Genomic DNA, 15,424 nt, shown 5'->3' on the forward strand with positions numbered 1-15,424 from the left:
GAACAGACGAACAAATCCAACAAGATAACAAATACGTGCATGTGAGCATGTCGCAATTGCGTGCATCTCAATCACAAGAGGCACGAGCTGAACGAAATCAACAACGACAATTGGAACGGAGCCAAGCGCGCCGGTTCGTAGTCAACACACCCAGAGCAAATGATTGACAACGCCAACAAGTACATAGAGCATTTACATCCGCTTCATTTCTTCGTCTCGCATTCGAGTACGAGCCAGATATTGAATATTCCGCTCATCCGAAAGTGCTGATTGGTGCTATGGACAAAGAATGTCTCCATTGTCATGCGCTCAAATTCAAACATGAGTCAGCCGGGATGTGTTGCACATCAGGAAAAGTGCAACTACCAGAAATTGAGATACCACCAGAACCATTGAACGGCTTGCTCATCGACACGGTTCCAGATTCAAACCTGTTCCTGAAGTCCATTCGCACATTCAATTCATGTTCCCAAATGACTTCGTTCGGAGCAACAGAAATAGTTCATAATACTCCGGCAAATTGTCAACAATTCCATTCTACGTTCAAAATCAAAGGCCAGGTATACCACAAAGTAGGCTCATTGCTGCCAATGCCAAACGAACCACATATTTTTTTACAAATCTACTTCATGGGCGGTGAGACAATCAATCGTGTGGATGCACGTTGCGGCTACAATAACCTCCATTCGCCAAATGCCAGGCGTATCGTCGGCGAACTGGACGCCCTATTGAATGAGCACAATGAATTATTGAAATTCTTCAAAGCACACATGCATGAATTGCAAAGTGACAATCACGCTATTGTCATCAATCCTGATAAAACATCAGCTGGAGAGCACGTGCGTCGATTCAATGCACCTGTTTTTTACGACGTTGCTGGAATCATGGTTGGCGACCGCACATCGACGCGAGAATTCGTGATTCTAAGAAGAAACAATAATCTGGAGTTCATCGCTGACACACACCGTTCATATGACGCTCTCCAATATCGGCTAATTTTCTGGTAGGGACAAGACGGATATTGCATAAACATTAAACAACGAGATCCTGTCACAGGTAATTCATTAATTATGAACGTCATTACTCATTTTGAATTGAGAAAATGAATGCTTGGTGTTTTTTTGTTTTTATCGGCGGTCATCGTCTACAGCGCTCCATTCCTCTTTCTGTCATAGATCCCATCCCCACACACTTACGATACATTCGTTATTTTTTATTTAACAACCAAAATATTCACTAGAAATAATTTATATGGCAGAACAACGTTTGCCGGGTCAGCTAGTATTAATATATCATTAAAGCATTTAGCTGAATTTATTTGACAGTGTCATTGTGCAAAGTAATAAAATAACTAATAATACATTACAACTTATTTTAACATAATATTATAACATCGTTCAAATGTGTATACTAGTTGAATACAATTTTTACAAACTCATGTGACTCTTGTCATGTCAAACAATAGAGCCTATAGATCCAGAGTAAATTGGCTGGCAACAGCCAATGACAAATTCTTAAAAAGGCTTAATTAAGTTACTGAGACTGCTAAGAATAATTATTAAACTTTATATTTTATACAGAAGGTATAAGTGATGACAAAACACAAGTTATTATCAATGGAAATTCAATATCACATTTTGGTACTGACCTGTCAATCTTGCCATTATTTTTCTTCCAGTTTCACTTTTCAGGATACCTTCCTCTCTTCCTTATGACTCCATCTGTTAATGGGGATACACTTATATCCATATTGAATAATTCTATATTACGAGATTTTTAGTCAACTTTTTACAAATAACGCCGAAATTATCAAACACAATGACTACACAAGTGAACAGCAACTTTTTTTTGAGATGCGAAATCTGCCATGACACTTTGAGGAATAGAGCTCTCTGATTGGTTAGAAAGGCCTTGGAGTCAAAACTCACATTATTCTTTGAATTATGTGAGTTTTGACTCCAACAGTGAACTTTGTCAACGATTTTCACATAGTTTAAAGTCACTTTTGATACCCAACTATTTTCTGTATATAGATTAATGCATTTAGAATCACTTGGCATATTTAACTCAAGAACAACAAAAATGCAAAATGTGAGTTATGATTCTAAGCGACTCAATTAACTATGTATGTGTGACGAACACATTCGACAGACATGACCTTTTTATTTTTCTCTCCTCTAGAGTAGATCAGTACTATCTTACTGTCCATAGTGTCCATAGTAAATTTCAGATAGAATATCAGAAGGATCTGAATCAAATTTAAGTTTCTTCATTAAAACAATAAATAATAACAATGTTATATTGCTATCTGTTAATACTGACACAAACGAATACGTTTATGATTAAAATCGATAATGTATTTTGTTGGTGTTTGTTACACACACGAAACCATTGATATACTCTAATATCAATGCACGAAACAAATAAAAAAATAGCTTCTGCACATGCGCCCTTTCGACATTTTACTATTCTACCTAAGTCACATGACGAGTGAAACTTGGTACACGCGACAAGCAGATGTTTTTTCTACCAAAAATGTCGAGCAGACGTTATTTGCGACAGTAAATTGTGTTACATTTATTGTATATTGTGAATGACAAGGAAATCACATCGACAACTTTGACGTGTTTCAGTCGAGACAAGTTTCTATGCGCGACCTGGGCTAAATAATTGCGGCACATTGATCACAGATTAATAAATATAATTCTGATAGGCTATACCCCAATATACTACATTTTGACGCAGGGTTTCAAATGTGTGTGTCCTAATTAAATAAATCACACATTATAGACGTGAAATATTGTATGTTGCAATTTTCAAATACACCAATATTGAATGAGCGCAACTGAATAAACTAAAAGCACTTGTCAGAGCGAAGGACAAGCATATTCTGGAAACGTGTTTAAGTTTATCTTATATTATTCCACACACGAGATCGGTTGCCTGTTACTCCACACTCGTATTTCAGTTCGCATTAATTCTGAGTTCCCTGACGGTGGTTTAAAAGTTAAAACTTACAAAATCACACACAGTAATGAAAAAAAAAATCAATGCGATGTTTGCTCATTTAAATGCTTGCATCTCTGTTATTTAAAAAAACACATGCTTACATACAAACAAAGAAAATAGTTAAGGGTTCTTTGCTTATGTATGTTTTAGTAGGTAACTCTTGGTTATATTCTTAAGTTCAAACGAAAGTAAAAAAATGGGTCTTTTAATTAGATACCTATAGAATAAAAAAGATAATCTAACAATGCTTTCTGTATAAATCAATCACGTCTAAATCCAGATATAAGTATCAGGCCTGCCAATCAATAAATAATAATACTAATTGATTATTATTTTGGTCGGCGTGGTAGCCCTGCCCACCTGTCGCTCGCGTGATGGATGTTATCCGAAGCCTCCGCTGACAGTAGTCCAGTACTGCCAACTGCCAGCACACTTGCGCCACTATTACTACATTTTTTTTTCCATTTTTTTTCACGCAGGCATGCCAACCGCTAATAAAACTGAAGCGCGTTATTAGGAGCTGCATGCCGAAGTCAAAGCGAATTAAATATTGGAGAATGGTTTGTTTTTTCTTTCATTCGTCTGACACCATCAATTTTGAAGATGTGTTGATTTGGTGTACCTAATTTGATAATGCACATTAGGTGGCACTTCGCAAAAAAAAAACTTACAATCCGAATGGGAATGGGTAGTGTAATATTCAATACAATAAGTAATATCTAGAATAATAATTCCCAATTGTAATCGGTCAGAACAGAACCAATTGTCCATTCAACGTTTGCATTCTGGCTGAGTAGCTTTAAGTCGTCAAGTGGGTAAAGTATTATAGTTTGTTTTTTTTTCTTTCGACCATGTCTGATCCTTATATGATCATTTGGGCCTCCACAAGGTGGAGATTTGTATTAACAGATTTTGTTTTTACGAGAAATGGATGTCAGCCACTTGTTCAACCTATTAGGTCTATACTCCGACTCATACATAAATTAAAAAACAATATGTATACTTGCCAGACCCGGGATTCGAACCTGGGACCCACGACGCTATAGTCTTACGATTAAATTTTAAATCACCATCTCCAAATTTTATAATTAGTTCAATATTCGCCGTGTCGGGTCTTCGATAGCTACAATGTGCCGCTTCAGAAGTTAGCGGAGGCAACACCGTTTTCTTCGGATTATTGGATTTCGTCGAAATTGAAGTTTACTGGGTAATTTTTTTTTTTATTAACTGTCAATTTATGGTGAACCGCATTGTATTGTTGTTTAATTTAATAAAACGCATTCTTTTTGTTGTACTTATTCCACTTTTAATCAATAAATTAGGACCGGTTTCATCCGCCTCAGAGGGACATTTTCAACTGAATATATTTTTTTTTAAAACAATATTTATCAAACTAAATCCAAAGCGACAGAAATAATATAACAATAGGTACATACATTATCCGTCCAATAATACCTTCTAAATAACAAATTAATTTAAAATTAATGAGGTTGGACATTAATATTTCATACTACATCAGGGGCACCAAACAAATTATTTTAAATTATTCACATAACATAAAATATGAAACAATCAACACTTACAATAACATTAATATCAACAATTTTTTTTTTAAATTTATTTATTAAGGAAACAAACAGTTACATATTGATTACAAAAATTTAAAATATAATAATGAAAAGTTATTGCAACCAGCAAAGTTTCCATATATACATTATAATATAGTTAAGCCTAACAAGATAGAGATTAAGAATTACATAAATATAAAGAAATTACACAAGAAAATTACATGAGAAAAATGAGGAAAAATAATGAATAATTAAATTATATACAAAAATGTAACATTAAAAAAAATATATATATAAATAAAATTTTGGAGATGACGCGTTTAAATGAAACAGGTCATCTCATATCAACAAATATTTAATTATGATAAGTCAAAATTTACAATAAAAAATAAAATAAACAATATTATCAATTGAAGTAAGATCGAATACAAAAACAAATACAACCAAAATATAAGTCAGAATTAAATAAAAATTAAAATAATAAGTAATGCACAATATATTAAGTTATGTTATAACAATCCCAAATATTACTGTTATAATAAAATGTTATTATAAATACAATACTGGATAAGTCTTGCATGAAAATACGAACAGCCTACCCAAACCCCTCTCCACTGATATATTAGTACCGACATTTTTTTTTCCATTTCCTGACAGTTCTTGAGACCTATGTTGACGCAGTCGACTAAAATCAGTCCCACAATCGACAGGTTGATCGCAATCGACTCATTGGACATGTATGAATGACCTAGACTAGACTCTATAGTAATTGTGTACTTCCTACTTGCGATTAATACTGGATATGCAATAGTATGTCTTGGTATATACGATTAGATAAGGGTGCCTACGAACAGTGCAGCCTTTTGTCAAATTTAAGATGAAGATACGATTAAGTTGAACTTGGGTCAACCTTAAAAGAATCACTACTTGGTCTGTTTTTTCTTCAGATCAACCAGATCCCGTTAGTTAAGTACTATCCACAAATTGTATTATAGGAGTATATTTAAGTTAGTTATAAGTTGTTGGTAAGAACTATGTAGACAACAGAAAAACAAGTGAATGATAAAGATTCTTGAAGACTCTGAGTGGTATTCTAATAAGCAAACATATCAAAAGAAAATTTGAATTACAAAAATCCATGTTCTATATTTGAATATGCAAAATAATAATTAACAATAATTATTGTCATCATAAAAATTGAAATATTAAACGAGTAATATTACATAGGTATACCAACCTATATTTTTTGCAATAAAGGCCTCATTAGATTATTAAATAAATTTTATGGAATTCGATTCAAACGACTTATTATTCTGTATTGTTATTTTCCTTGAATTAAGTTAATTGTCGTTATGGTGGTCAAAATGGTGACAGAAAAACTAAACATCAAAACTTGGCTGCAATTAAAATTGTCTTATAATTAATATGATTAAGTATTACATGTCCAAAATGGACTCAACCTGACATGCAACATAATATAAAATAGATACAATATATTCCATTACTTGATTAAAATGAGTAATGAATTTTGAAAATTTTGAACAAGTATTTGATATAGAAGAACTTAATAACATTTAATCCAGTAAAAAAAATCAACTTCAAAATCGGTGTTAGTTACAAAAGTAACTTTCCTACACCAAAAACATAATATCGTCTCTGTTCTGGCAGAACACACTAACTGGAGAATACTAGTTTTGAGTAATTTGACTTTGAAGTTGTTAAAATGTTTGAAATGGTCTATCATGTGAGTTTATTAAGTAACCTTAAAAAGATGACTTTAAAATAAAGACTGTTTATTTATTAGGAAGGTTTCCAGACGGTAAAGTTTGAAATAAGGAACATTTTGGTATAATTAACTCAATATGTCATTTTTTCGAATTAGTGTCTTCTGCCAGAACAGTAACGATATTATGTATCATCATATGGTGTTGATGATACGTTTGCCAAAAATTTGTTGAAGTGGAATAATTTCACTTTGAAAATACACCCCTCAATATATTATTATCGTTTTCACGATGGCCGAGTATTGAAATTGTAAATTACCAAAAAAATGTCTCAAATTGCAAGCTTCGTATTTTTCCGCTAGGTGCCTTTGGTAGGTATAAGCCTCCCCCTTAATGTGCCTAAAATCAAGAATTTACTGAATTGATTTTCTGGTTAGGCTAGGTTAGGTACCTACTGCCAGTTGAACTAATCATATTATTTTGTTATTATCGTAGGAGTTTATTTAATACTAATACGTGAATCAGTATATTATTATGTGTGACAGGTCGGGAACATGGCGAAAGTGAATTTTGGTCGAATTTAAATAATGATAATAAAATGGGATGCGCATAATTAATGCTCGCCCTGGGCTTCAAAAAAACATGACGCTATAATTAAGTGTGGTCAGAACTAAGCCAAACAAAATAACATATAATTTGTACTTGAAAAAAAAACAAGTAACACCGTTTTCACACTGCTCCCGTACTGAATATATTTTTATTTTAATAACAGCGAAATGATACAGCGCCAAAAAATACAGCAAGTTTTTTTGACAGCGTTCGATTTTCAAATTTCTTTTGCAGAATTCAGCGCCTGGGGTCAGCTAGTGATAAAGAGTCAAATAATTATTATGAAAATTGGATCAAACTCAATTTTATTCAATTTAAACACCTACTTAATATCTACCTATATATTATTTGACTGTCATTTTTAATGGCATCAAAACACTGAATGCAACCAATTATTTGTGTTAAATATTCCCAGTATCAATACTGGGTACATTCTTTTTATGAAAGTTTTATTATTAAACTAGTCAATTAAATTAAAATAAAACACATGTAGTATGTAATTAATCCAAATAGTCACAACCAGACTGGTCCGTATTTATAATATACTTTCTATCAGTGACGAAGGGTGGAGGTAGGCAGTTAAGATCCGACATAAATATTGCACACTAAACTTTGTCAGTCATAATATGTATCTGCTTTCATTACAATTTAGAGACGGTGTTGGTTAGTTTTTAAAATTCGATTAAACCCTGCCTTAACCAAATCATACAAGTTTAGGCATGCTATGGACGATCCGACAAAAAAGTGAGCACTTTTTAAGTCAAACTTATCAGTACCTTATCTTACCTTAGTTTTTTTTCATTAGGTCCTGCCTAAACCATACCATAACAGATAAAAAATATTCTTCTATCTGTCAAATATCTAAAAATATGTAGATATGATTTAATGGTATAATTTTAGATATTTCATGAAATGACAAATGACTATTATTTATTATGGCTTGGTTTACGCTGGGTTTAATAAAGTTGCAATTTAAAAACTAACCAACACTATGCACTTTGTAGTTTTAGTTCAATGAAAACAAATACGTTTGACTAACAAAGATTAGTGTGCACTGTTTATGTCGGATCTTAACAGCCTACCTCCACCCTTCGTCACTGATGTCCATAGTCAATATAGTAACTAATGAAGTGACTGTGGTGGAATATTGAGCGTCCAAGACGTGCAACACAAGATCAAAACTCACATATTGGTTTTAATGTGCGTTTAGTTAAAATTAAAATTCCAATATGTTGAGCGAATTGAGTCGAGTGAAATTATTTTTTGCTTTTTTTCTTTCTTTACTAAGTTGGTTTACCTGTACCTTTTATTCTAAATATCATGTTGTGAACGTCTTGAATTAATAATTTGTTATGTGTTCAATATGTCTTTTTTAAATAAATAAATAAATAACCAATCAAATAGTAGGTACCATACAATGACAACTCAACGCGTCTCACGCTTGAAGAATGAGATTGATGAAATAGTCAGCACTTTTGCGTGTATCTAGTTATTATCGCAATAGTTTAATTTACACACTATTGGTGCCAGTAAATTCATGAACGTGTAAAGGCACTATAACTTTATGTAAATTTCATAAAAACTGCATCATCAGAACTTATGCTTTCATAAAAATTGGATAAATAATAATTATGAGGGAAAATGAAAAAAAAATACTGTTAAATAATAATCAGAACAGAGTTGTCAAGTCTGTTCAGTTTGGACTGAATCCAGACGAATGGGAAACCTGCTTAAAAATAATAATTATTACAGAAATGTGGAATCTTTTAAATATTTCCGATAGTTAGCTTCGCCGGTTTGGAATTTAGACCAACTATTTTGCAAATGCCGCAGGGCCTGCAAACTTATTGTGGTGGCAGTATTGTAGTCACCTATTCGAATTGTCAAAGAGTAATTTTATACAGTACGTGCCTTAATTATACAGTTTAGCAAAAAAAATGTCTTCAATATATTTTAATATAAATAGCAATCAGTAAGTCGCCATTGTGAAAGAGCCTTTGTTGAGAATTTTCTTTTGATCCAAATAAATAAATAATATTGGACTGACGTGGGCCACTTTTGATTTTGATGTCTTAATGTGTCAAAAGGTTGCGAAGTTTGAAAACTAGCTAACACATTAAATACAGTTAATATTATTTTTCTTCTGATGGTGGGTGCCATGGGCTCTACATCCTGAACCGGGACCCCAATTTACTCAATCCTACGACTGACGCATTATTGTCTATGCTCATTTATATAGCACATACAATCATAAGAACAGGAAATGACAGTCAATAAATCAGTTTGGTTTTTCAACAACGTAGTCAATATAAATGCGCGCAAGTTCACTTAACATTAAACCTAAATTCAAATAATAATGTAAACCTTCCAACCCAACATAAAACTTTTTGTGATAGTTCTTTATTAGTGCCATGTTTATTCAAACTTTATATTATCTACAATATAAAACCAATAAAATACCACCACTGTGTAATATTCCTCACTACCCAAAATTACCATATTACGCAAACTCAACGCAAACTCAACGCAACCTTATAAATAAGATAATCTTAACATCGGGATTACATTAGCATCTTCTATAACCCCCCGATAATATTATAGCTAAGGTTAAGGGCAGTGTGCTGTTCTACAGTAGTGTTTTCCATATGTTATTCCGTCAAGCCCTGGGATTTCGAGGTAAAATTAAGGACATCCTGTGTATTTTTAACAATTTTTATATTTTTAAATAAATCCACTTGAATTATTAAGTTTTCCGTACTCAGCGCCATATTATAAAGCTCTGATTTAACCCTTCTGTGGTAACCGAGTAACATGCTACCCTTCGCCATATTGGATAAATAACAATTTTTATTAGTAAGGAAATACACTATAAAGTAATTATAAAATAATATTCTACACGTAAATTATCATAATTTAATTATATCAGTCATCATATAACATCAAATTGTATCGAATAGATACATATTTTTTAATGTTAATATTATTTAAGTTGAATAGCTCCATAGGCGACTTTAAATTATGGTGTGTGTTTATCTCACTTAATTGGATGTACCACCACACTGGGCCCTCAGACTAGAGCCCTGTCACTCCCGCCTCCATGGAGCCATAGTGGGTACCACAACATATCTTGAGCACTATGGTCACAAGTCATGATGGGTTGGAAGATAATGATCTCAGCACTCTTCTCATAGTTTAAGATGACAATTTACTTTTGATATTAATTATATCACTAAATAAGCAAATATGCATTAAAATCATTTTTATTGTAGAACATAATATACGTATATATTCTTTTTACAACTACAAAATGACATGAGATCTAATGACAGTAGTGTAGGCGGTAACATAGTTGAAAAAATTACAAACACCCAGGCTTTGAGAAAATCACGCAAATATATTGTGGTCACCGGGTCGAACCCGGAGCCCCCGGGTGAAAGGGCCCAGCGCCTTGATATGCAATGGACTGCGAGGGCCGCGATGATCAATTTGACGAATCATTCATACTCATTTGAAGCAAAGACAGTAAATGTTTATACTATTTTATAACATTTAGATATCATATTTATTTCTTTAAAATTCATCTAAAATGTATCGTTTAAATACTAAGTGTTGTTTGAAACTAAACAACTTGTTTATAAGTAGGTATACATAGGATAATAAAAATAAAATTTAAATAGGTAGGTAATAAAAAAGCTCTATAAAAAGCTATGTACGTAAATCATGTGTAGTGATTCTGTTCATAGAGACTGCTCAATGAAACGGAAAAAAACTGTACATACGTATAAGTTTTTATTAACATCATTATTATTTTAATATGATAATATTTTTTATCATTTTTTACATGCATAAATTTATCAATGAAATAATTTCGCCCATTTTTTTTACGATTTGAGCTTTTGCAATTTAATAAAGACGGTATCTTTTTATATTGTGTATTATTTATTTAAAAGCGCCGCCACGTTTACAAAAAAGCTAATGTATTTAAAACTATTAAATTAGAAATAATCAGATATTAATAATGAAATACAATGTGGAAAATCAACTCAATTTTCTGATTTAATTGCACACGAAAAATCAATTGGAAACATGTGTTGCGACCATTAAAAGAAATAATTACAAGATAAAAAGAACTTTTTATATACAACGTTTTTAAATTTTCTGTTGAATCATATAAACTTGACTTGACTAGCTTAAACGATCAAAAAAAATTGTACTTGATAGAAATAATACTGAAATGTCATATTGATTTCCATAGTAACGCACGTATATATTAATAATTTAGTTACTAGGACCCCAGACCTCTAGCAACCAATAATGGTGTCGAAATAACTTATCATACAAAACAGAATTAACTGAAAAAGAATTCAATTCTACTTGAATATGGCTAAAAGTATTACAAAAATGCATTGGCATCGTGTTCTGATATATTCTAAAAGTTTCAAATGTCTAATCGGGAAGTTAGTTAAAAATCGATTGCAAGATTTGTACCAGACAAATAAGAATACGAGCTAAGAAAAACGTTGTAAAATGTATATAAACCAATATAATATAATGGATATTATGTATAAGACTTACTTTTAGGCACGCAGACATAGGGAAGGTTTTCGATTCCGGTATATAGGTGAATTACTTATTCTTCCATGACAAACGCTCATGACCATGATGATTTGGTTGTCTAACAGCCTTTGCAATGAGTTGACCTCACTTCAATGGGCATTCTACGACACGCAAGGCCTGTGGTCACTGGAAGTTCCGTATCACTCTAATAAATGTCTAATATCACGTAATAATTGGTGCAATCTTCTGGGGCATCTAATGTTTGCTTTATTATTATGATGCGGCATGACTAAAAAAAAGAACAGTGCGGACGACACAAATGGACACTGACGATCGTAATAAGTATTATAACCACTTGTGTATGTGATAGCTCGTAATAACTTGTAGGTAAGCACCCTTTGTTATACCTGCAGGCCAAATTTGTATCACTAGACTCAAATTGCTGAGTATCTGGGTATAGGAAATATATCAGGAAAAGTCTGCTGGCAGTGTTAACACGCGATAATTTTTGTTATTTCGATAAAGCTAGTGTATTTTACGAAAGTTTCATTGGTATTGTGTTAATATATTTTTTTTATTTCGAAAAATTACGAAACTTTAATACAAAACAGTGAATGTGTTAAGAAGCTTGTGAACGAAATGTATATATGTGATAAAGTAATTAATTGAAACACGCAAGAGTGATGAAGCGTGGGTGTTCTAGTTTTGCGGCCGCGCAACAAAGACGCAAACCCGCATGAAAATTTGGCATCCGTCAGAAAGAGACAGTTTATTGTTACCCGTGCATACCTTCAGCAGAAACAGAGAGTGCGCGTGTGCTGAGCTGTGCTGTGCACATATAATATAATAACATATTATATAATGTTATTTATGACATGATAAATGAGGAATTTTGCGTGCTTACATGCCACAAAACAGATAAGTTCTGAGTTCCATGTTACATGCATATAAATTTTAAAACAATAAATCTTTTTTTTTCAGGTGTACTGAGTGCACGGGATGCGAGCTGCCCACGGATCTGCCCTGCGGCACTTCAAACAGACCCTGTCTGTGGATCGGATGGACTTATCTACCCATCATTGTGTGATATGAGGAAAAAGACGTGCGGGAAAGGTAAACTAATTCTTCAAAAATAATATGTTTTCTTCTTCTTCTTCTATCGTCATGATTTAAAAAATATTATAGAACATATTTCACAATAACATTATGTGGCTTAAAATCATATAATACTAACTAGAGATTGCAATACCGGTATTTCAAAACCGGTATTTCAGTATTTATCAATACCGAAATACCGGTTTTAAAAATCCAAAATTTTTGGTATTAAGAAATCACACTCGTTTACGTTTTTGACGACGAATTTAATGTTATTTCTTCATTAGTTTGTACTGTATTTCCTATTCAATTGAGTGTATAAGTTATGTGCTGATAAAATTCAAAATATTGACTGAATGAAATAATAAAACACAATTCATTTAATATACCCTTTTATAAAATTGTCTCGATAAATTAACATACTGATATTATCTCGAAATAAAAAAACATCCCTGACAAATGTTTAATTATTTTATAATATCTAACATTATTGTTATATCGTCGGTGTTTTGTAAAAAGGGCGAATTAACCAAAATGCTACTTTACAGGAGGAGGGTTTTTAACTTTTGACATTTATTTGTTTTTTACCTGTAGATGATTATAAATATTTAACAAGTTTATAATAAAGCTTAGAAAAAATACTGTCTTTATAATAGGTATTATTATATAATATTTTAAAAGGCCTAATATGTCACATTTGCTTTTTATTTCGTAATTTTAATTAATTTAATTTTAGTCGATTATCGTTTTTAAGTACTTTCCTGTGAAGATAAAAATTCGCCGTTTTTACACAACAAAGCTAGTGGGGTACATATTGTATTTTCATCAAAATCTTGATTTCGCCAAAATGGTTGATTCGCCCTTTTTACAAAACACCGACGATATGTTGAATTGAAGAAGCTTTTCCTGCGGCTGTGCTTATTTACACTTAATGAACTAGCCTTTTTGAGGGCTTTAGTTGAAATTATCATTATATTCTATTTGTTAAAATCACCAATAATTCTACAATATTGTGATTAATGCTCATTTTTTCACCATAATAAATGTAGGTAGATAGATTTTTTCTATAAAATTATGTTTTTAAAAAGATTATAATAGCTATATTTACCGATAAGTACTTATATTTTAACGAATACCGGTATTAATACCGGTATTGATATTATCATTCGGTATTGCAATCCCTAATACTAACCACATCGCCTGTGAATATCGTAAAATGTGTACTGAAAGGAAATAGTTATCAAGTCAATTCAATCATGTTTAACACAAAAGCCAATTTCTTTGTTTTCAAAATTTATCAAGGATCTCATCACTTAGTTAGCTAAATGACTTTTCTTTCTCTTATCAGATCTTCTCTACGAGTGGCTTAAAAATAAATTCATTAGGCACATTTGAGCAACCGAAGTTTTGGGAAGCTTCTTTTATTTGGCACTTTTGGCTACACCCGATTAAAAATGGGTTTGCTATCAGACGATTTCATTGGTAGAATATTTAAAACTTATATACACACTATGGGCATCTTAAAGATGTCGTACAGCACCAGGGAGAATGAAGTAACTATCTATAGCTAAGGGGTTCATCCATATATGACATCGAGTCATAAGGACGATGGAAGGCTCTGATATAATCTGTTGATTTGTGATGAAGCTGTAAGGGGGATTGTAGAAAATGTATTTTTTTAAGAACGAAATATTCGGTGATAACATTATACTGAAATCTATCATTTTTAACCCACGTGAGTTAAAAAATGTCATGCTAATTTAGATAGATAAATGGCATAGGATGTCATGTTAAAATTTCGGGTTAAAATCCAGAGTCTGGCAACATAATTCACGTGTTGTTTTTTAGTGTGTATTTGGATCCAGAGTATGGACTTAATCGATTGAACAAGTGGCAAATATCCGTTTCTCGTATAAACAAAACTATGTTAATATAATCTTCACTCTATGGGGACCCATAATAATATATTCTTAGGATGGTAAAAAAATCGGAAGGGCAAAAGATTTTGTGACAAAGTGTGACGATTTTAGATGTCTTCATATCAGATATAACCAACATTGTGTGAAGTTATTTCTTGACAATCAATTAAGATATTATAATACCAAAGAGATTTCACAAAGCCAAGAGTTATATATAGTAGTCGAACAATTCCTTGAAATTGCGCCGATTGGGATGTATTCTACTACGCACGAATTAAATAGGGTAAATTTAATTATCCTGTTGGGTCACTACTGTGGTGTTCGATGTGTGGGTTGAGGTCGTTGAGGATGATGATGAATAAGTCGTAAATGGCGTATGCAGGAGCTAGTTTTATTGGCAGCGTAATTGTCGGTACAATAGATGTTACAGCAGTTCAGATTACAACGACAGTACATGATAGGTACGGAGCCGAGGTCCGCACCTTGGTACAATCAGATGTTGAGCGAAACGATATCGAGACTGCGATGGTAACAGACTAGAAACGTATCTTCGAGTGACATTTTGATAAATTATTCTTCGTTATTTATACAGTCAAAAGTAATACATAAACTTTATATTCTAGTACATAATTATCATGAAGGAGTCAGCAGATTAAATTCGAGTAGTTTATTTATTATTACAGTCGTGATGTAATATGATACTATGGAAATAGATATTTGAATACATTTCCATTGCGATAGTGTATTTCATATCGCTATTCGATCCGCTGATACAGATAAAGTTGTTTTCTAGAATATGATTCGCTGGGAATGGTTGAATAATTTGATACATTAAAATATATATATGAGCACTAATACACTGACAACTACAATCCTATATTGCACTAACATGGAGCCTATTGCATCGTTTTCTCCCGCTCGGCGTCACTCTAACTACGTCATA

At 32.4% G+C, this 15,424-nt stretch overlaps 1 protein-coding gene across 1 annotated transcript in view; it reads left to right on the top strand.

The window, feature by feature from the left end:
* LOC147078136 (serine protease inhibitor dipetalogastin) overlaps window positions 1-15,424 on the top strand; it is a 191,270-nt gene that overhangs the window by 161,382 nt on the left and 14,464 nt on the right. Inside the window, exon 3 of the mRNA XM_085961248.1 lies at window positions 12,449-12,580. Within this exon, the coding sequence (XP_085817374.1) occupies window positions 12,449-12,580 (132 nt within the window). The remainder of the gene's footprint in view (window positions 1-12,448; window positions 12,581-15,424) is intronic.

This window comes from Rhyacophila brunnea, unplaced genomic scaffold (assembly GCF_057557595.1).
Source record: "Rhyacophila brunnea isolate RB1 unplaced genomic scaffold, BYU_Rbru_1.0 scaffold_12, whole genome shotgun sequence".
NCBI lineage: Eukaryota > Metazoa > Arthropoda > Insecta > Trichoptera > Rhyacophilidae > Rhyacophila > Rhyacophila brunnea.